The sequence below is a fragment of the Danio rerio genome, chromosome 18 (assembly GCF_049306965.1).
Source record: "Danio rerio strain Tuebingen ecotype United States chromosome 18, GRCz12tu, whole genome shotgun sequence".
Classification (NCBI taxonomy): Eukaryota; Metazoa; Chordata; class Actinopteri; order Cypriniformes; family Danionidae; genus Danio; species Danio rerio.
In genome coordinates this window covers 20618914-20642385 of record NC_133193.1, presented here as the reverse complement: position 1 = coordinate 20642385, position 23472 = coordinate 20618914, and the positions used below count along the sequence as shown (strand labels likewise).

Genomic DNA, 23472 nt, shown 5'->3' with positions numbered 1-23472 from the left:
ATTATTTTTATTACACTTTAAGTGATCTGCTTGAGGTAGGTCACGTTTATCAATGGTAAGTTTTAGCCTAAGTTTACATCAATAACATAATGTGCATTGTCCTTTACCATACAAAAAAAGTAAAAAAAAAAAAAAAAAACATTTATTTATATAGCATTTATTTTTAAATGCATTAAAAAAACAAGCGCATATCTTAGCCTTGAGTTTGTTCACACTCTGCCTGTATTAACATAAATGCTGTATTTTAATATAGCTAATTTTGATTACCTTTAACTGACAGCCTTTTCTTCTTTTTCCGCGGTTATGCGGCATTATATTTCACACGCATATGCAAGGTGACTGAATATGAAATTAAAATACAAAACTTACTGAGCCATTAAGTAAAAAAACAAAACAAAACAGTTATACTTTAAAGCAGAACATTGACGTTTTGAAACAAAAAAACGGAACTGAAACTAAATTATTAAAAATAAACCTGCCAGAAATAATTTATGTCCTATTCTCATTATTTATTTATTTTCATTATTCGTTTATTATTATGTACTATAATTGAAACATAAAATGAGATAGTAAAATATAATCAACAACGAAAATGTAAATAAAAACGTAAATTAAAAACATAAATGAAAATATCTTGTCTTAGTCCTATCAAAATAGCAAACTACATCTCTCTATATTTAGACTAAAAGACTGCTTTATTTATTTATTTATTTATTTATTTATTTATTTAAGACTACTTATTCGTACTGAATGTTTATGCTTTCACTTTAGTTGTCTTTCATTTCTTCAATTCTATTTTCCAAAACGAATCCTCTTTGCACTTAAAAAGTTTACAATAAACCAGGTAAACAAATTTTAAATGTAAGTTGAGGTGATCGCAAGTTCACAACTGTGAGGTGATGTGCTCTACCGGCAGAATAATCTATATTATTTTGCTGTTTTTTATATGCGCACGTTTAAGATTTGAGATAATAACATTGCAATGATAGTCAAAGAAATCAAAACATTAATTTCACCCCAACGCAATTTAATCGGGCACTGAAGGCTAATAACTTAATTCTTATATTTGCTTTTTGACTTCTCACCATGTATCTTTTCTGCAGCATTGTATAGTGTAAGAGCATGTCTATTACCAGAAAAACTAAATTAAAATTATATTTTAATTGAACACATCACATCACATACAGTAAGCTACGCCTACAGAACAGTCTGTTTAGCATTGTGAAAAGGCAAAGCTGAATATCTGTGGTTAAAGTGCCACCCAGCGGTCAAATGCTGCTGGCGCATCAAGTACCGCCGTCGCCGCGGTATGAATGGCGGCACAAGGAACACATTGAAGTAGTAACATCTGTAGTTGAAAGGTTAAATCACAATTCTTGTTGTGCAATGGTAAACCTTTATGTTGAAAGAGTGCAAATATATATATATATATATTTTAATATATATTGCACTTATACATTCTGTTTATCTTGAAAATACTTAAATAATATGTGCTATAGGTTCTAAAATGGCCCTCTACTGTAAACTGACACTCTGGCTCTGAGAGAAAAGCCAGTTTGTAAAAAAGTCTTGGTTTTACTTGGTTAATAAATAATCAAACTCATTCAATGGCACAGCATCCTTTCTTACATCATCTCATAAACTTGATCTAATAAGTTAGTGCTGAATTATCGCATTGTATCGTGATATGGGTGTGAATCGTATCGTGTTGCATCGCAATATGTCACAAATGTATTGCTAATATATCGGATCATATTCTTTGTATCGAGATGCGTATCGAATCGGCATTATAGCTTAGATGCCCAACCCTAGTATACACACATGTACATCTATACTTACATTATGTGGCTGTGGTGAGTCTAGCGGTTATGAATTACAACGGTTTTACATTCCTTACTTTTAAACATTAATTTTTTAATGTTTTAAACTTGTAAAACCTGTTCTTGAGGGGCAGCTGATCACAGAGTTGGAACGGATCTTTTAATCCCAGTTTCCTTGCAAATCTTGTTCTGTGAACATGTTTATATACATTAATATGAAGGTATGTTAATTCGCTCCTATCAATAAATTCAGTGGGTGGAGAAAACCGCACTTCACCTTACGCTCTACATCATTTGAATTGTGCCCTACATTTCATTTCCTATTTCCTATCCTATTTTAAGGGGGAAATGAAGCACTCAGTCAAGTTATCTTATATTTGTACATTGGATTTCCACTTTAATGAAAATATAAATGACAAACTTGATGTAACCATTTAGCAGAAAATTACATGTTTTACTAAAGCTTTTAGAATGTCGCTGTGTCTGACGTCACACAGTTGGTTTCATTCCCTCAGCTGAATAGATACAGTGGAAGTTATGGACTATACGCGTAGAGTGTAAAACCTAATTTAACCCAATGCGTGAAGTTGTGGACGTGGAGCTGGTGCAAATACAAACATCAGATGTGTGTCTAATATAAAATATATTTATTCTATTTTTCTTTTTTTGCATTTTAATTACCGATCATTTAATATGCATTGGTCCACTCTCTGTATTACGCTGCCTGACTGTCTGTCTGGGTTTCAGCCATGGTTTCAATAAGGTCAGATACTGATGTAATAATGGCGGGTATTTTTACTTTTCACTTTCACCTTTCTTAGCTAATATATAGCTTAAAATGACATTAGACAAATACTATTTTTTTATTTATTCTTATTTTTATTCATTGTTGTGTCATACATTAAAGTTATCCTCGTGTTTAAATCAAAACTTTTTCAATTATTTATTTATTTATTTGCTTTTCCAAAAAAGTCCAAAAAGAGAAATGGACTATTGTTTGTTTTTATTAATATTTTGTACTGTATTTGGTTACTAAGTTGCAATAAACACTTCAAAACAAAAGCAGTTTTCATGCGATTTTCTAAACGAGTAGTATTTTGAATCTAATAAATGCATAATACTGGTGATAACCATGAAACCATGAATATTCTTCAGACTATAATTGTACTACCAAAATCTATAAATATTGCATCCCTAATTGTCACACAGTTTAAAACATAACATATGAATGTGTTTGAATGTAGAAGAAGCCTGCTTAAGCAATGCACTGCTTTTGTTGTGCTTTGAAATACAACATTTGAATGTGTTTGTAAAAAAGCCACATTGTGCGATGCAGTGATGTGATGTAGTTTCAAAATACAACATATTAAAGTTTTAATGTAGAAACAGCCAATGTCAGTGTCTTAAGGAGCAAAAATACAGCAAATGGGCTCTTATGTTGCTGTGGTGTCATCACTTATATTGCAAGTCATATTTCTCCAGCCCCTCATTTGGGATGCTTTTCCTAAACTGGCCCCCATGACAAACTAATTGAATAGCCCTGGCCTATGGTAATGTTCAGACCGAATGTTTTGATTGGTTGAACTTTACTTAGTCCACCTTCCACAGAATATTAAAATGAACATAAACACGTTTACCACCTAATTGAATGTTTGCGATCAGGATGTGAAGAGCCTTTCAATTACATTTTTAAATTGTTTTTGAAGACAATCATCTATTGCACCTTTAAGTAGAAGCATTACGGATCCTCACAGGATTGTTCATGTCGCTGAGATCTTTTCTAACCATCCCATCAAATCAGGCTGTTACATTTTTCTTCTTATCAAAGTACAGTACACAAACGCACGCTTGCAGCTTGTTGTTGTTGTGAAGAAGAGCACGGGTTGCCTCCCCAAACACACCCTTTGATTGGCCTGTTTGTGCAATGCTGAGTGCTTTTAATAGGGGTCCCATCGCAGGTCGACAGTTTGGTGTGCTTGCTTACCGTTGAATCTCTGCCCACACACAATGTCCATCGCCCCAAAGGAGTCCCTGATTCCTTCATCTCGGCTCTGATTAGACTCACGCTCATCCTTCAGATGCTTTAAACGCACAGAAATAGGAATAAGACTGTGTGTTTTACAGCCTCGCCTGTAGCACCAGATGATCTCTGACTCTTTAATCACGGCTAAATGCTGTCAGAGGGCCCGCAGTGAGAGACTGTCTGCAGCAAGTCGGAAACTAAACGCAGAAGAAACGGACCAAGATAATGGGCTTTAGGAGAAGAAAATGTGCTGAGGCGTCTCTCAGTGGGGGGAAAAGAGGCTTTGAGGCTTCAATGGCAACAGTTTGTGCTGCTTCTGAGCAGCAGAGAAAAGGGCTTCTGCAAATTAAGCTCTGTCTAGATTTCCACTTTATTTGTCCTCCTCCGCAGTGTTTCAGAATGGCTGCAGATGAAGAGGCCGCGCGGACTCAGAGCCAACGCAGAGTGGATTTGCCGTGCTGAACGGTTTGCGTCCCAGTATGAGGCTTCTTTGGAAGTGAAGCGCTCACTTTGGGGCTGATGGGGAGTTGACGAGGTCCGGGGGCCGGCGGGGGACAGGCAAACAGTGGATGTGTTGTGTTTTTCTGCACTTTTTTCTCTCACTCATCAGCGTGGGTGAACCGAGAGGAGCGTGATGAGTGCTGATTGACTGTGAGCGGAGTAGACGATGAGCGGCTCATCCATCTTCGCTGACCTCCCGCAGGTTTCTTCCCTTTAATGTGCCCTGGTCATTTGTGTGGTGCGAGAGCTCAACCGACAGGAGAACTCATCCGCGGTAGATTTACTCAAATCAATAACGTGCCTCCTGCCCTCTGTGAGCTACTTAATGCGGCCTACGTGGCACCTCCTGGGAAAGACTGGCCACGGCGGCTGGATGGTGCGCGACCCCCCTCTGTGCCAGGCTGTCTTCTGCAAGTGCTGATCATCCGCCTCATGTTTGTCTGGCATAGACGGCGGACGATGCTGTCTCACAGCACACAGTATTCATTAGCCCTGTATCCACTTTTAAAACAGACTTCAGAGTTTAGCCAAACCCCTAGTGGCTTATGCTGGTTTGTGGGTACAAGTGTATGTTCCTTTTAATATGTTGCTTTGGATGAAACTAGCTTCTAAATGACTAAACTGACAAGTGCATTTAAAAGTTTTGGTATTGGTAAGGAGTTTTTGAAAGAAATGCAACACTATTTTTAACAAAAAACTGAATGTGTATTTATTTACAGGACAACAGGCTAAAATGAAAAGTTTGAAACTGGTTTTAAAATGTACGTTTTTGTAAAGACAGAAAACAGTGATGCCATGACTTTGAGTCTTACATGTTCAGTCTACAGGCAAAAGTGTATAGTACTTGACAACCATATAGTGGTGCCAACCATAAAGAACTTCTAGAGGTCTCCATAACCCTGGACCAGGTCGTATCCTGAGCAGATGTTGTGGCGGTCATAGAAGGGTGGAATGCATGAGACTGATTCCTGAAAGACCCAGTGACAAACAAGGCTCCGCATTGATCTTGTGGGCCAGCCTGTACCTCTGCCGGTGACCTACTCACACCTGAAGCTTTTCCGTGATGGATGTCCAGCCTTCTCCAGTCTCCAGCATTTCATGGATTTGCTCTGCAGTGTTTTGGACTTTCAGCAGTGAAAATTAAACACACTGAACTGAACTAATTTCGACGTTAACTCTGAAAATTGGACTAACAGTTTCAATTTATGAGAATTTCTATGTTAAGCTTTTTTGACACAATCTACATTGTAAAAGCGCTATAGAAATAAAGATGAATTGAATTGAATTGAAAAAAAAAACAATGGCTTAGTATTTCCTTTTAAAGTGACACCACCAACTAATGGGTCAAAAAACGGAAACAAAAATCTGTTTTTAAAATATTTTATATAATAGTACACTTTAAATGTTTTGTTTTTCTTAATGTTAAAATATTTTTAAATCTTAAAAGTAGTGCATAGAAACAAATTATTCAAATTTACATGTAAATTCAAAGGTTTGAGTATTTTTAAATTTTTTATTATTTATACATTTATTAAGCAAAGATGCATTAAAATGTGTAACATCATATATTTTACTAAATAATCAAGATTTCTTTTTCAATTAAATGTTACTTATGCTTAAACACAAAATTAATACTGTCAAAGATTTTCTGACAGATTTTCTGATTCAAAGAAGTCTGTCTATAAAAGAAACTAAAGATAATCATTATTGTTTTTGGGTAACTGTTTCTGACTTTAAAATTAATAATACATGTTTATTAAGCCTTAAATTAGCATATTAGAATGATTTATGATGAGACGTGCCACTGCAGACACGGGTAATGTTGTTAAAAATTCAGCTTTACCATCTTAAATATTATTTTAATTTTGAAACATTTTAAGTGGAAAACAGTGATTTGAGGTTAATATGAGAGTCCAATAATATTTGACTTTTACTGTAGTTTTGAGCTTACACTGTTAAAAATGACTATTTTTATCCATTTCTCAATTTAGGCCATGTATTTTGGTGCATTCAAACAAAACAGATTTATTAAACAGATATATTTATTAAAATAATATTTTAGTCACCAAACATATTATGAATATAAAGAAAATACAATTAAATTCAAGCAAAATATAAAAAAAATTTCAACCTACAAAATTTCAAGATAATTTTTAGATAAGCTTCTGATTTGGCTACAGTGTGTATGCACAAATATAATATTGTATAGCTTTCTATAAAAATATGAATTTAAAAGATTTGTGAGGGGTGTGCTTATTTATGCTGAGCACTGTATATATTTCATTAGCATATTAAGAGGCTTCTTTCAAACACAAAAACAGATTGAAGTTTAGGATTAAAACAGACACAGTTTCGTGTTTTTTTTTTTATTTGTTTTTTTTATGAAATGTAATCTAGCATTTAAAAGTTTTGGTTTAAAAGACGAACAAAAATTAAAATGGAAACTTGGAAAAAACTAAAATGCAAAGTTTTGAAAAAGTATTTCCAAGTGCAAGTTTTTTAAAAACTTTAATTCGTGGGGAAAAATGAATTTTTAAAACATTTTTTTTATTTATCCCATTGTCATACCAAGTGCTGGATTTATTTGATTTAACATATAAAACTAAAATTATAATAAAATAAAAATGTGTTGTGATGCAAATCAATGTCCAAAGAGTTTTTCAGCATTTAGTTGAACAAATGTGTGAACATATCCAAGCAAATGTAAAATTTAAACACACAAAATGTATGTCTTTTCTGGTTATGGCCCTATTTATGCTAGCTATAATTTGGTGTAAACACAAGAATGCCTGTGTCAGTCTTTTATAGCATCTCTGGGCCACTTTAGGTGCTTTTGCAAGATTAGATCCTTGCAGTTTCACCCATTTTATTGATAGTGTTGGCTTTCAGCATGGTATTAAGTCGTTGATAATTTAAAGGGAATAAATGAGGGGATGTAAATAGTCTGCTTCAGCTAATCCCAACTCACAGTGGGATTCACTTGTATTGACAGAACACTGCTCAAACTTGTATACCTCAGCATATGTTCTGTAATAAAAATTCTATGACTTCACAAATCTTGTTTCTTGGCAGTTGCCAGGATTACAGGTCATCGGTCCACAACCTGCGTCAAAAATGTAACACAACCACCAAAGGTTTTATCCTGGAGTAAGATGGCATTTTAGTCAGTCTGTGTAAAAAAAAGCATCGTTTGTTCTCTGTTTTTCAGGTTGTGAAAGTGGCTACTGGGGCCCCCATTGCAGCAACCGTTGTCAGTGCAAGAATGGGGCCCTGTGTAACCCCATCACAGGGGCCTGTGTCTGCACAGACGGCTACCAAGGCTGGCGCTGTGAGGATCTGTGTGAGCCCGGCTACTATGGCAAGGGCTGCCAGCTGCAGTGTCAATGCCTCAACGGTGCCACCTGCCACCACGAGACGGGGGAATGCATATGCGCACCAGGCTACATGGGCCCCATGTGAGTACCGGAGATGAAAGAATATTGAAATACTGTATGAAGGTTAATATGTCTTTCCTGTAATATAGAGGAGACAAGGGCAAGTTGTTTCTCTTGTGAAAAGGGTAGGTTTGTTTTTGAAAGTCAATTTCTGTATAGCCATACACCTCTTGACTACAAAAAAGGCTTTCAACCTTTGCAGTATCATTGCCAAGGAAAAAAGAGAAAACACACAATCACCTTTTGTGACCTTTTGTGTTGTCTTAATAGGAACCTGGTATTACATTGTTTGCTTTTTCTCTTATAAATTTTAACAAAAAAAAAAAAAACAAAAAAAAAAAAAAAAAAAAAAAAAATATATATATATATATATATATATATATATATATATATATATATATATATATATATATATATATATTGGAATACAAAATATTTTTAAAAATCTAAAATAATTTCTAGTTTTCTAGTTACATTTTTCTAATTACCCAACTCATTTTTAACGTATCATAACTTAATTTTTTGTCGTTAGTCCAACTTGTTTGCTTTTTCTCTTTTAAATCTAAACAGAAAAACTATTTTGAAACACAAAATATTTAATAAAACTGCAATAATTTCTAGTTTTTTAAACAAAAACTTTTAGTCACAACTCAGTTTTTTAAGTTATTATAATAACTTTAATTTTCATTGTTAATGCAACTTATTTTTTTGATTACAACAACTTTGTTTTTTAGTTATCTTAACTAGAAAACTTATTTTTTGAGTTTTCATTACTTTTTTAGTTATTCACCTTAGTTGTTTTATTTAGTTAGTGCAATTTACATTTTCTAATTATTGCAACTTAATTTTTCTAGTTCCCATAACTTAATTATTCTAGTTAACTCAACTTTATTGTTGTACTTATTTTTGGAAGTTCTCAAAAATATATTTTTTGCAGTGTCCAAAACTTTTTTTTCTAGAAGATTGCATGAACCCGAGTGATTATTTATTATTTGTTCATGATAATAAAGGCCCACACAGAATCTGTGTGCGCAGAAATCTGCTGATTTTTAGCCCATCGAGTCTATTTATTTACTTGTGTAAATGTGTGTAAGTTTATATTTATTCAGTTTTTAAATTAATTTCTGTAATAATATTGACTATGATGGAAAATGTTCATATGATTTATTTACAATACACTTTGTAAAGTAATATTTTCTCTCTTTTAGTAGATATATTATATGAGAGACTTGCTTTGTTTACCAAATAAGGGGATCTAGATGAATATGCATTGTAACCATTAAATAAAAGTTAAAAAGCTGTTATTTTTATTTAATATGTTAAGATTTTAGTTAAGATACTCCCAAAATAATTCCTGCATAAATCTGCAGATTTTTTGCAAAATTCCCCACAGAAATAGCAAAAATTCAAAAGTCTGCAGATTTTGTCTGGCTCTAATGATAACTAATGCAATGACTAACACAATATTATATTTTTAACTTGACATTAACAAAGATTTAGGGTAACACTATAGTTTGTATGGTATAACCACTGGTGTATTACCTGCTTCATATTTAGATATTAACTGTATTATCTTATTCTGCATCCCTACATCCTAAACCCAACTACTACCTCACTATTAATAAGTCACTAATTGATAGTTCATTAAGTTAATAGCCATAAAGGGAACTAAAACTGAAAATCTTGTAATTTACTTACCCTTTACTTGTTCAAGACTTGTTTGAGATTCTTTCTTTTAGTTTGAAGAAAGCTGAAAACCTGTAACCACTGACTTGCATTGTATTCATTTTCCTACTATGTAAGTCAGTAGTTACAGGTGTTCAACTTTCTTTAAAATATCTTCTTTTGTGTTCAGCATAGTAAAGAAACTCATACAGGTTTGGAACCACTTAAAGGTGAGTACATGTTCAATTTTGGGTCAACTTTCACTTTAACTAATGGTTTGTTAATACAGTGTAAAAAGTGTTGGGTTCCACACAATTCCTACATGTTGTTCCAACACAAATCGATTAAGTTAACTTAGTTGTGTTTAATTTTGAAGTAGATTGAACATAAAAAATTAAGTTGCCCTCACAAAAAAACCCAAGAACTGATTTATTTTTAATATTTGAACAAGCAGCAGTGAGTGTAGCATGAATTGTACAGTAAAATAAAGTGTTAGCAGGTAAAGTAATTGGGTCACATTTTACAATAAGTTTTTGTTGATTAATGTTGGTTGTTGCATCTACTAACATGAACTAATATATGCTTGTTGACATTATACAATGGGTGCGACGCAGTAGTACAGTAGGTAGTGCTGTCGCCTCCCAGCAAGAAGGTCGCTGGTTCGAGCCTCGGCTTGGTCAGTTGGGGTTTCTGTGTGGAGTTTGCTTGTTCAGGGAGAACAAGCAAACTCCACACAGAAACCCCAACTGACCAAGCCGAGGCTCGAGGCTCGTGTTCCCGTGGGTTTCCTCCGGGTGCTCCGTTTTCCCCCACAGTCCAAAGACATGCGGTACAGGTGAATTGGGTAGGCTAAATTGTCCATAGTGTATGAGTGTGAAAGAGTGTGTGTGGGGATGTTTCCCAGAGATGGGTTGCAGCTGGAAGGGCATCCGCTGCGTAAAAAAATGTGCTAGATAAGTTGGTGGTTCATTCCGCTGTGGCGACCCTGGATTAATAAAGGGACTAAGCCGAAAAAGACAATGAATGAATGAACATTAGTTAATGCACTGAGTTAACGTGAGTTAGTATTTTCATTAACTAACATGATCAAATACTGTATTAAATGTAATGTATTGTTTATTGTTTAACATGTCAACATTAACTAATTCTATCTAATACAACTTTATAGTAAAATGTTACCAGTAAATGTGTTTTTCATTATCAAATACATTAGTAAGTAAATATTAACAAAACAAACTATTACTGTAAATAGATGCATAACATTAACAAGGATTATGTATTGCACAACAAACTCATTGTTTACCATTAGTTCATGTTATTATTATGAAAAAGCCATTAAAATTGTATCAAAAATGTAAAGTAAATCATTTTATACAGTGTATGCTTCTGTGCTTAATTCATTTATCTACTCAGAATTAACTGGAAAATTGCTCTTCCTCCAGTCTCTCGTGCTAATCTACATATGATGCACTTACTCTTTGTCTGTATTCATTGTTGCATAGTTGAAACGCTGTGAAGTACTTGTGAGGGTACTTAAAATAATATGGTTGGATTTTTTTTTTTTAAGTATTTGTTCTAAAGTCTTTGAACGTTCTTGTGTTTTATGTTGCAATCCTTTGCAATGACTGCCTGGGTTTCATGTTTTCGCTCTTGTGGTCGGGCAGCTGTGGAGAGCGCTGTCCCTCTGGAAGTCACGGGCCACAGTGTGAGCAGCGATGCCCCTGTCAGAACGGAGGAACCTGCCATCACATCACTGGGGAGTGTTCCTGCCCGGCTGGATGGACGGTAAGATGCTGGGCTCAAGGGGAACCTATGGGTTGGAGAAGTGAGGGGACAAAAGGGAAAGTGACTGAGAGAATAAAAGATTGAAAAAGAAACAGAGAGGAATGAAGATGAGAAGACGGATGATAGGAAATGAGGGGCAGAGAGTGAAGGAGAGTAAAAGGGCAAGATACTGAAAGAAGGAAGAGGTGAGTCACGCTTAAAAAGGAAGTAAAGGAAGAGAAGAGGGAGTAATTAGAGAGAGAAAGGGAGGGTTAAGTGAATAGAGGGAAGGTGAACAGGTTTAAGAGGCAAATGGAGGAGAATCTGAATGTAGATACTGGCACAAACGTAAGGGGAAGAAATGGCAGTGATCTGAGACTCGCAGAGCAGCTGGAGGTATTATTTGGAAGCCAATTGTCTGAAGTTTGCTGAGGCTCATTATTGCTTCTTTTGCATCATCTTAAACTCATAAGGAGGACATATCAAACGCGAGTTTCCTTCATCTTCTCAAATCGTTTAATGTGCAACAGTATGTTATGTTCACAAAGCAGCGCTCCATCCACTGTTCGCTCAGACTGTTTATTGAACATTTTTATTCGGAGAATGTGATCGTATTAACATCAGATCTGTGAGTGCTTTAATGTACATATTAATGCCTCTTGAATGATTGAGAGCCTTGGTTAAAGTTCTTAAAGTTACAGTAGCAAAGACTGGATGGATTGTGAACATGTAAATCTTTCAGCTTTAACTGACAGAAGTTGCTACAGATCTCTTTTCTGTGGAGATTCTGTATAGTTCTGTTGAATAATTTATTTCATGTATGATCTTTATGTATGATTCTGTATATCAAATGTTCACTTAAAATCATGGAATCTGTCTTGCTGGATCAAATCTGGGAAAAAAAAAGATTTTATTTTGAATGGTTGTTTTTTTTTTTTTTGAATATTATTATATTATATTATATTATATTATATTATATTATATTATATTATATTATATTATATTATATTATATTATATTATATTATATTATTATAAATATTATAATATTATATCTTATTATACAAATGAAAACAAGACTGACGAGGCAGTGGCGCAATAGGTAGTGCTGTCGCCTCACAGCAAGAAGGTCCCTGGGTCGCTGGTTTGAACCTCGGCTCAGTTGGTGTTTCTGTGTGGAGTTTGAATGTTCTCCCTGCCTTCGCGTGGGTTTCCTCCGGGTGCTCTGGTTTCCCCCACAGTCCAAAGACATGCGGTACAGGTGAATTGGGTAGGCTAAATTGTCCATAGGCTAAATTGTCTGTAGTGTATGAGTGTGTATGGATGTTTCCCAGAGATGGGTTGCGGCTGGAAGGGCATCTGCTGCGTAAAAACTTGCTGGATAAGTTGGCGGTTCATTCCGCTGTGGCGACCCTGGATTAATAAAGGGACTAGTGGAAAGGAAATGAATGAATGAATCAATGAATGAGTAAAAACATAAGTTTAAATGCTTTAAAATTAAAAAAAAACTATATAACACATTTTTAAGCAGATGATTTTAAAAAAAAGAACATATTGTTCTGAAATATATGGGGCTCTATTTTAACTATCTAGGCGCAAAATCTAAAGAGCATGACGCAAAAGCATTAAGGGCATGTATGAATCCACTTTTGCTATTTTAAGGACAGAAAAATACGTTCTGCGCCTGGCGCATGGTCAAACAGGGTTGTGCTTATTTTCTTTATGAGTTACGGATGTGTTTTGAGCACAACATGCATTAAACCAATCAGAGTCTCATCTCACATTCTCTTTAAGAGTCAGTTGTATCATGCTATTTACATGGCAGACTTTTTAAGAGGAAAAATTAATCTCTTCACTAGCTAGAAAACAGACCATCTGCAGCGCGGGGATAAAGAATAAAGAGGCCTCCATTTGGCCTCTTTACTTTCTCTTTACTTGTACTCTTTACTCCTTTACTTTCGTGTAGTAAGGAAGTAAGGATAGTATTGTACGCACTCCACTGAAGACATCTATTAGCCTACATATTTAATTTTGTTTGTTATGTGCAAAGGTTTGTTTCAAAATTATTTCAAAATTAATTTCTAATTTCCAGCAAATGAATAGATGTGTAGAGAAGTGTGGTCAAAAAATTGAGTTATATCCACACACATCCTTTTCTTGTGCCCCATATAGTCATGTATATGTCTCCACAACCTGACAGGTGGAAAAATCTAAACTATTTTTTCATTAAAACAAATAAAAATAAACATATAATAAGTAGTTATACTACTACTAATAATAATATATAAATAAACTAAATAAAATGTATAAATAATATATATTATATATATAATATAAACAAATTATATAAATAAACTGGAAAACAAACTTCATGTAGAAGGTATGGAAGCATGGTTTTATATTTATGTAGAAAATAATATTTTTTGTAACATTTTAATCCTTAAATTTTCTTCGTATGTACAAATATTTGTATATTGCTGTACATCCTGTGTGTATTAACAATGTGTAAGCATTTGAACCCACAAAGGACCATAACTAAAGCACTCTACGCTGGAATTAAGACCTGCTTTTATATAGTCAATGAAGAAACCTATTCCAGTTCTTTAAAATAGCAATGCTTCAACAATGCAACTTATCACACCTCTATTTTAGACCAGCACACCCATGAATCCTCAAAGGGGTGCAGATGGATTTGCTATTTAAACAACAAGGTGCAAAATATAAAAATTAAGGTTGCACTGGTCTGAAAATACCAATAATTCGTGCCAAACATGTCTTGCGCCTTATTGCGCCGGGTGTATTATAGGGCCCATGTTCTGGATTCACTTTCAAAATATCTTTTTTTGCTACTGATAAACAATAGAAAAATATAAGCTAATCTGAATCTAACAGACTTTAAGGAACTAGCATTTAAAGAGACAAATAAAAGAACTGCAGATTAAAAAAGCTGGATAGTTCACCCAAAAATTTATATTGCTATTAATTAAATTAGCTATTAATAAACCATGGTGCTTGGGGATACATAAACTCAAATCAATGGTTTCTTTCACTTTGATAGTCAAACAAAAAACCACCTTTTGGTGCCTCCTGATGACATTTGGGTCTTACAAAAGGAAACAAACGTTCCTCTGACTTGAATTTAATGTATTACCAATCATGATTTTGAATGACATGGTTGATCAGTGGCTAGCACTGTTCCCTCACAGCAAGAAGGTTGCTGGTTCGAGTCCCGACTGGGCCAGTTGCCATTTCTGTGTGTAGTTTGCATGTTCTCATCGTGTTTGCATGGGTTTCCTCTGGGTTCTCCGGTTTCCCCCCACATTCCAAAGACATGCACTATAGTTGAATTGATTAAACCAAATAGGTTGTAGTGTATTAGCGTGTGTGTGTGAACAGGAGCGTGTATGGGTGCTTTCAAGTAATTAGTTGCGGCTGGAAGGGCATCTGCTGCATAAAAAAAAATCTGGAATAGTTGGTGGGTCATTCCACTGTGGCAACCTCTGAAATAGAGACTAAGCTAAAGAAAAATGAATGAATGAATCATCATTTCAGCTAAAATCTGCCTTAATTTAATGCTGAAGAAAATACATCAGCAACTGTATTTTAATGGCCCAAAGGTAAATAAACAAACAGCAAACATTCATTTTTGTATGAACTATAAGCCGTTGTCCTTTTGAAAGAAATAACTGGATTTCAAATGATGGAGTAACTTATAAGTTATCTTATTTTTAAATTCAGTACAGCTTCACCGCCTGCTGTAATTGAATTTCAGATGATTCTCCGATGTTACATTTTGATCCACTCTTCTTGCTCGACAGGGTTCTGTGTGTGCCCAGCCATGTCCGTTTGGAAAATATGGGATCAACTGCAGCAAGGAATGCTCATGCCGCAATGGAGGACTCTGTGACCACATCACAGGACAGTGTCAGTGCATGGCGGGATACAGCGGCCACAGGTTAAACAGATCCCTGATCAGTTATTGATACTCTTTCGTGTCTTTAAAAAAAAAGTGGCACAAAATGCAATGTATGCAAAATGTAGGTACTGAATAATTGATTAATTGCTTTTTTACAACTCAGTGTTTACATTATGTCCACTGATCCCACTCCAAGGTGTGCACTGGTCTGTTAAGTTTCTGCCCATTAATTACCAGTAATAGAGTTTTATTAGGGTCCAATTGAAATTGCTCTTTATTTTCCAGTGTCTTCTGCCGCAGCTTAGGGTTTATTAGCGCGGTAAAGTGATTGTCTGCAGAATGAAAACACTTTCAGGACAGACACTTCTTATCCTCTAATATTTAACAAAATTGCCCTCATTCATTTAGTCTGTGACAGGTGAATTAGCCCAGCAGGAATAATCTCAGATTGCGTTAGTACTGCCGCCTCCCTTACCCCACGTCCTCCTTTCACCCGTCTCTCCTGATACAAACGACACCGGTGTAATTTCAACATGAAACATACCTAGTCCGTTTTATAATTTAATTGAGCTATTTATCTGTCTCCTAATGGCTTCTTTGGACACTGGAGATTGATGTTCTGCCAGGATTGTATATTGAAGATCTCGTGGAAGTCGTTGTTCCTTAAGTCACTTTGCTATTCAACAGAGAGAATGAGCCCGGGTCTAATTGTATTCGCGGTAATTAATGACTGCAGTCTGCGTTTTGCTGTCGTCCCATCTGTGAAGCCAAAGGGGCTGATGAACCTGAGGTACCACAGAAGATGCCCGGAGCTTTGACCCTCGACCCATAGATTAGAAAAGCTCTGTACTATACTAAATCTGCTTGTGCTATTTTGACAGCCTCTTTTTTTCTTTTAAGAATGTATGCTAGTGGTTTCATTGGGGTTTATGGGTAAATAGAGGGGTTTCTTCTTTCTCTGAAGTGTGTGAAATGTTTGCAGGTGCCAGGAAGAGTGTCCGGTTGGCACCTATGGACCCCAGTGCACCCTCCATTGTGACTGTCAGAATGGGGCAAAGTGTTACCACATCAATGGAGCTTGTTTGTGCGATACGGGATTCAAAGGGCACCACTGCCAGGATAGATTCTGTCCACCAGGCCTTTACGGTCTCATCTGTGACAAATACTGCCCCTGTAATTCCACCAACACAATCAGGTGAGACACACTAACACATGTCATTAGACTGCAATTGAGATGGTGATTGTTTTTTGGGGGTGGGTTACAATTTTTCAAAACAGTCACTTCAAAATAAGGTTTATTATTTATCACTTGTTAATGCATTAAGCATAATGCACTGCAATTGACTGATCATCCCTTTATTCTGTGGTCATTGCCAAGATTTAGGCAAGTTAAAACTAACTAGTAATGCCTAGCAGCTCAATATTTGAGCAAATTTTCATCAGTTAGAGCTCCTCACTTTGAATCAATAACTGGCAAAGACAGAGAGTGTACACATTTGTGCGTGTGTAAATTGCATGGGCATATCTAATAGCTCATAGTAACGTGCTAGCTACCTCTTCGCACATGTTTTTGGTCATATTTGCAAGTATATTGATCCCTATTTAAGAGAAATACATTTATTTTGAAGTGTGATCACAACTGACTCCAACTACCTGTGCATTTAATGATTTTATGCCACAAGTTTTCGAAGGGTAAGAAAATGGCTGATTTACATGCATGTGTGTTTTGACCGAAGGAATGTTAAAAGAAGACCTCAACGTAACAATACATTTTCTTGCTAGATACATACAAAGGTGTCACACAGATTCTAGTCCATGACTAAGGTGTAGAGCAGTTTTACAATTCAGAAGATATATAGCTGGGGATAGGGTATAAGGTCTACTAATAATCTTCTGACAATTTGTGGATTTATTTCCAGTATGGCTTTGTCATGTCACCGTCCCCGAATACATGCTGCACAGTACCAACATTGGATTTGCAACTAAAACAACATTGAGAAACTTTAGGAAATATCATACCACATTAACACATTTTGTTTTAAGGCATCTAGAGAGCCCAGTTGCTCTTATTAGTTTTTTTTTATTTATTTTTTTTATCGATTTCAGATCAGCATTTAATTCAATTCAACCTCATACACTTTTGGTAAAGCTGGTAAACAAGTGAACCCCTTTGTTAATAAATGTAATGAATATAATACAATAATATAATAAATTTTATACTTTTTTAACAGCCACAACACAAGTAAAATTTTACTTAGGGTTGTCTGACATAGCAACAATCTGTACAGGGGCCCCACAAGGGTGTGTAAGTTCACTATTTTTGTTTACCCTTTATACAAATGACTGCGTTAGTCAGCAGACAAATCAATATATACTTACATTTTCTGATGACACTATATTATTGCACCTTTTCTCAAAAGATGCCAGCATTATTGAATATAGAGCGGCTGTAGAATGGTTTGTTGGCTGGTGTGATGACCACTATTTGGAAATGAATTTTAAGAAAACGAAGGAGGTCATCATAGTCCCCAGGTCAGTAAGCGACAGGAGTTCTGTTGTGATTTATGATAAAGACATTAAGCAGGTTGATTCATATTCATATAAATATTTAGGGTTGACCATTGATTGTTAGTTTAATTGGCACTCTCAGGTGTCAAGTCTTTGTGCAAGAATTCATCAGCGAATTAGATTATTCAGAGTGAGTAGCAGCATAATGTTAACTTTTTATAAAGCAACAGAGTCTATTTTAAGATATAGAATTATTGTTTGGTTTAAGAATCTAACAGTAAAAATTAAAACCCAAGTAAATAACCTGATGACAGTGGCAGGAAAAATTATGGAAATTGAGACACTTGGTTTGCTAATAGACATCTTTAAGTTGTGCACAATTCAACAAGCCAACAAGATTTTATCTAATTCTTCGCATGTGCTGTCTTTGGAATATGAGTTGATGAATTCTGGCAGAAGATGCAGGGTCCTGTTATGCAAGTACAATAGATATAAACATTATTTTGTTCCTTTTTTAATTAAATTAATCAATGAGCAATTTGGGTAGGATGGCCAAAGATTAAGAGAACTGCATTGGTTGGCATAACAGAGTGCAGTGGAGCACATTGTATTTTATTAATATTTTCTAATTATTGATTTTATAGAATTGTATTTATATTAGGAGGTATTTTAGGATCAGATTTTTAATGTGTATGTATGTTATATGTTGTCTTGTTGGTGTCTATGTACAGCAGAACCTTTTTCTAAAACAAATTTCTGCTACGAGAGACAATAAATTTTACCTTACCTTACTCAGACAAACTGGTGTTAAATAAGTTCTGCTAAAAAAAAAAAAAAAAACACTTTTAGCTTGTGGTTTGTGGCACCTTTGAAAAATATGCCAGAACAGAGCAAAAGCCATTTTTCTTCACTAAAATTTGTTCCACAATCTTTCTTCCATATAACTTTCAAGGAGGTAAGGGAAGAACATCCTACATTGGATAACACTCATATCCAAAAAAACATATCTTCCTTTTCAGAGAAAATAAAAAATACAATTGTTTTTCCATGTCAAAAAGATCAAGATGTTTTCTGCCTTCCTTAAGGAATGGTTCTAGAAAATCTAATAGTTGCAAAAAATTATAGAAGTTGTTATCTGGCCACTTAAATTCCTATTTTAATAACTGAAATGATTTCAGGTTCCCCTTGTCAAATATCTGATCTAATTCCCAAATCCCCTTTAGTCAGGGAGTAGATCAGGGTTACACACAATAAGAGATTTCAAGGAAAGAGTATAAAGAATATTCAAATACTTTACCACATCTTTCCATGCCAGAAGAGTGTTTTATACTGTAAAGATGTTGAATACAGAGTCAAGTTCATGTACACTATTAATAAATGGTCAAGTACATAACACATTTGGGGAGCTTCTCGTAGATTCTATACCTAACCACTGACAATCCGTTCTATTAAGAAACCAGTTTGAGTACGCTTTTTTCATATAAACAGGATTAGATCATGTAATTTCATGCAAAGATGTTATAAATATTTTTTAATTCAGTAAAAAGTAAATTAAAATTAATACATTTTTTAAAAATGCTGTTATATAATCTACACTCTGAAATAGAAGTGGTTCTCCCCAAGATTGACTAGTTTAGTGACTAGAATAGTGGCTATATAACGAAGGAGATGCTGGGAGCAGACTTGCAGATCCAAATGCGCAGGGGCCTCTGGGAGCCGTAGCCTGCCCAGCAGCAGTCCCCCACACAGGAAACCCCGCTGACAATCGGCACAAACCATAGGAAGCGATCGCCAGCAGAGACAACTTCACTGGCAATCACAAAAGGCTAGCAGGCCTATAGACTAAATTTTTAAGTTACCAATATGAACTTTTTAGGTACAAACACGTACTTTACAAAGGTCACTTATTTATTTATTTATTTATTTATTTATTTATTTATTTATTTATTTATTTATTTATTTATTTATAAGCATCTCAATAGATCAAGCGATAGATAAGGAGGTTGACATTTCAAGACAGGACAAAGACTAACCATAACTCAGGAGTATAAATACACATCATAATTACCTAAATTACAAACAGGGGTGAGAACACAGGTGGAACTAATGAACACAGATAAATGGCGGGAAAACAGAACAAGGAATCATGTGATAATAAGCACATGGAACAACATGACTTGGGGAAACACAGAAACTGACACCGACTCAGCTTTAGTACAATTTCTAAGAGCACACGATAACAGACATGACCAATATTCTCATTTTTTTTTCCAAGGAATAATAATTTATGGGAGTTATTCTCATGTTCTGACAGCTATATGCAAATTATCAGATTCTTCACAAAAGTTGCAGACACCATTTAAACATCAAAATACTTTTTTGATAGTAAATGAACTTAAGCAGTTATGCCTTTTTGTTTTACTTAACAAATCATCTACTATGGGTTTTATGTATTTTTTGGCTGATATATTTTAAGGTGTGCAGTTTTTTCAAGGAACTACATGTTTAAAGTAGTTCCAGGCAGGTCATGAAAGCATATCACTACACTGAATGATTTAAGTTATTTCTCAGCCTACAACTGTCAAACATCAAATTCAAACAAAACATAACAAAAGGCTTTGGATGAGATGCGTTAGAAACTAGTTGTACAAAAGGAGCAGTTTGAGGACAACAATATACAACATCTAAACAGTGTATTTAGCTGTGGTAATTGTAGTATTTTAAGGAAGAATATTACAGTATTTATTGTCTTTTGTAACATTGGTAAATAAACTGTATGTAGGCAGCATATTGTTAGTTCATAGCTTGTCCAGTATTGAATATTTAAGTAGGCTGCACAATATATAATTTCAGCATTTATATCGCAATGAGCTCATCTGCAATAGTCACATCACTGGATCTGCAATGTTAAATCAGAATTAGTTTAGTAGTTAATAACACACATAAATGTGGAGTAATTTTAAAGTTTAACCCTAAAGTTACCAAAACGTTTGTGATTTGCATGTGTTATAAAATCTGTATGCTTTTTAAACCAGTTTAAAACATTCAATCACAGAAAACTTACATTTTTAGTATCTTCAAGAAACGTTAATTGTATTTATGTGCAGTATAGCTGCAATGAAGATTATACATTGTTATTTATTTTACATTGAATCATTCAATTTGCTTGCCTGAATACTTTTAGACCCCCAGAAAAAAAACATAAAGCTTTAATTTTATTTGTAACTTTGCTTTATTCTATGTATTACATTTTACGCAGAAGTGCTCCACTACAAAATTATCCTTTTATCATCCAAAATTGTCCGAAAATTTTTCATTCATTTCCTCTGTTAATATCATACTCAATATTGCAAAATGTATCGCAAAAAAATACTACACAAAGCCTTCATTTGTTAATTCATTTATAGCATTGAAACCAATTTTTTTTAATTATTTGTGCATTTATTTATTAATTGCCAAAATAGAAAATCATTTTGATATCAGACATAATGTGACTAGAATTATTGAATAGTTCATTTACTATAATATTAGTACACAGTATATTCTTGCAAAATATCCTTTAATTTATAAGTCTTATAAGTCTTTAAATTTGTACATTTCTTAATAGGTAGTTTCTAGAGCTGTTATTTCAGACAATCATGATGAAATGATTGTTGAAGAAATGATTTGCACAGATCATAATATTTGGTGAGGAAAAAAATATACAAAATAAACATGTAAGTGACACAACTTGAAACAAGAAGCTGAAACAAGCTCATAGTCTGAGAATGCAATGCAAAGAGACGGCTCAGAGGACACGATTAAATTCATCATGCGTTCATATCATTAATCGGACTAAATTACAGCCCTAATTAGATCATAATTTCCAGCGCTAAACAGCAATCTCACACATTTTGAACATAACAATTAAAGAAAGTTATTTCACCAAAATAATACATCTTTGTGGAGTCCCTCGAGGTTAAACAGAGCCTTTATTCCAACACTCATCGCTTTTCCAGCCGACACCTCTCAAGTTAACCTCTGGAGCCACGGGTGAGTAAAGAGCTCCATTTGAGTCCATTTGACTTCATTTGACTTGCAAGTAAAAATTTGAACACCTTTCAACACTAGCATAGCACTTGCTCTTTATCGTGACCTGTGCTCCATTCATTATTTCACAGCCGCATTTCTGGCTAATGCAATGTTAATGCCTGGTATGGGTAGATTAGGCCCTGAGACACCGGGGCTCATTACGACATGAAGGAGAGAAAGGACACCCCATTTATCTGAGGGGAGCTTTACAGACACCGGAATGAATGAACTCAGATGGTTTTATACTCACATCTGGCTCCCTTGTTCAGGAGACCAAAGTGTTTATGTTTAGATGCCGAATACGTACTTTTCCTACACCTTGATTCTCTGAGTAAATTATTGGAGAAACTTCCTTTAAACTGTAAACCGTCAATGAAGTGTTTTTAAAAAATGGTAATTTATTATTATTTTTTTATCAAGAAATATATATTTTTTCATTACACTGATAAAAAAAAGTGGTGAAATAAATACTACAACAAATGAAGCTTCTACATTCATTCATTCATTCATTCATTTTCTTGTCAGCTTAGTCCCTTTATTAATCCGGGGTCGCCACAGCGGAATAAACCGCCAACTTATCTAGCAAGTTTTTACGCAGCGGATGCCCTTCCAGCTGCAACCCATCTCTGGAAAATGTAGTTTCTACAGAATATATTCATTCAATATATTCATATATTCATTTTTCTTCAGCTTAGTCCTTTTATTCATCAGGTTTGCCACAGAGGAATGAACCGACAACTTATGCAGGGCAGCATGGTGGTGCAGTGGGTAGCACAATCGCCTCACAGCAAGAAGGTTGCTGGTTCGAGCCTCGGCTGGATCAGTTGGCATTTCTATGTAGAGTTATTGTTGCCAGGTGGAAGGTATGACAAAAAGATAGCAGTTACTCAAATAGCCACTCGTTACAACTGAGGTATGCAGAAGAGCATCTCTGAACTCACAACACATCCAAACTTGAGGCGGATGGGCTACAGCAGCAGAAGACCACACCAGGTGCCACTCCTGTCAGCTAAGAACAAAAAACTGAGGCTACAATTCGCGCAGGCTCACCATAATAGAACAATAGAAGATTGGATAAACGTTGCCTGGTCTGATGTGTCTCAATTTCTGCTGCTACATTCAGATGGTAGGCTCAGAATTTTGCGTCAACAACATGTAATCATGGATCCACCCTGCCTTGTATCAACGGTTCAGGCTGTTGGTGGTGGTGGAATGGTGTGTGGGATATTTTCTTGTCACACTTTGGGCCCATTAGTACCAATTGAGCATCGTGTCAACGCCACACCCTACCTGAGTATTGTTGCTGACCATGTCCATCTCTTTACTAGTACATGTTTAACCCGGTACTACTGTAGTACCAAATAAAGTGGCTCGTGAGTGTAATTTATATACAGTAGAATGTTTACTGTAAAATATCTCTACAATCCACTTTATTTCCCTGCAGAATACCTTTTGTCTAAAATCTGTACACCAGTATAATTCCTAATAGGTAGTTTATAGGGTTGTTACTTAAAACATCAATGATGATTATCTATTATATATTAACTTATTTGAATATATCATTATATTAAATGCAAAAAACAGTAAATGAACCAGTTATAGTGGTAGTAATTAAATCTTAAAACTGATTACAAAACAAATCTGAACTAATACATTCATTCATTCATTTTCTTTTAGTCCCTTTATTAATCGAGGGTTGCCACAGCAGAATGAACCTCCAACTTATCCAGTATATGTTTTACGCAGCTGATGCCCTTCCAGCTGCAACCCA

The 23472-nt window shown here is 35.0% G+C and overlaps 1 protein-coding gene across 2 annotated transcripts in view; it reads left to right on the top strand.

Moving 5' to 3' along the window:
• megf11 (multiple EGF-like-domains 11) overlaps positions 1 to 23472 on the top strand; it is a 264017-nt gene that overhangs the window by 149473 nt on the left and 91072 nt on the right. For both annotated transcript variants that reach the window (XM_021467800.3, XM_009293604.5), the window contains exons 7-10: positions 7553 to 7799; positions 11108 to 11228; positions 15025 to 15161; positions 16105 to 16317. In XM_021467800.3, the coding sequence (XP_021323475.1) occupies positions 7553 to 7799; positions 11108 to 11228; positions 15025 to 15161; positions 16105 to 16317 (718 nt within the window). The remainder of the gene's footprint in view (positions 1 to 7552; positions 7800 to 11107; positions 11229 to 15024; positions 15162 to 16104; positions 16318 to 23472) is intronic.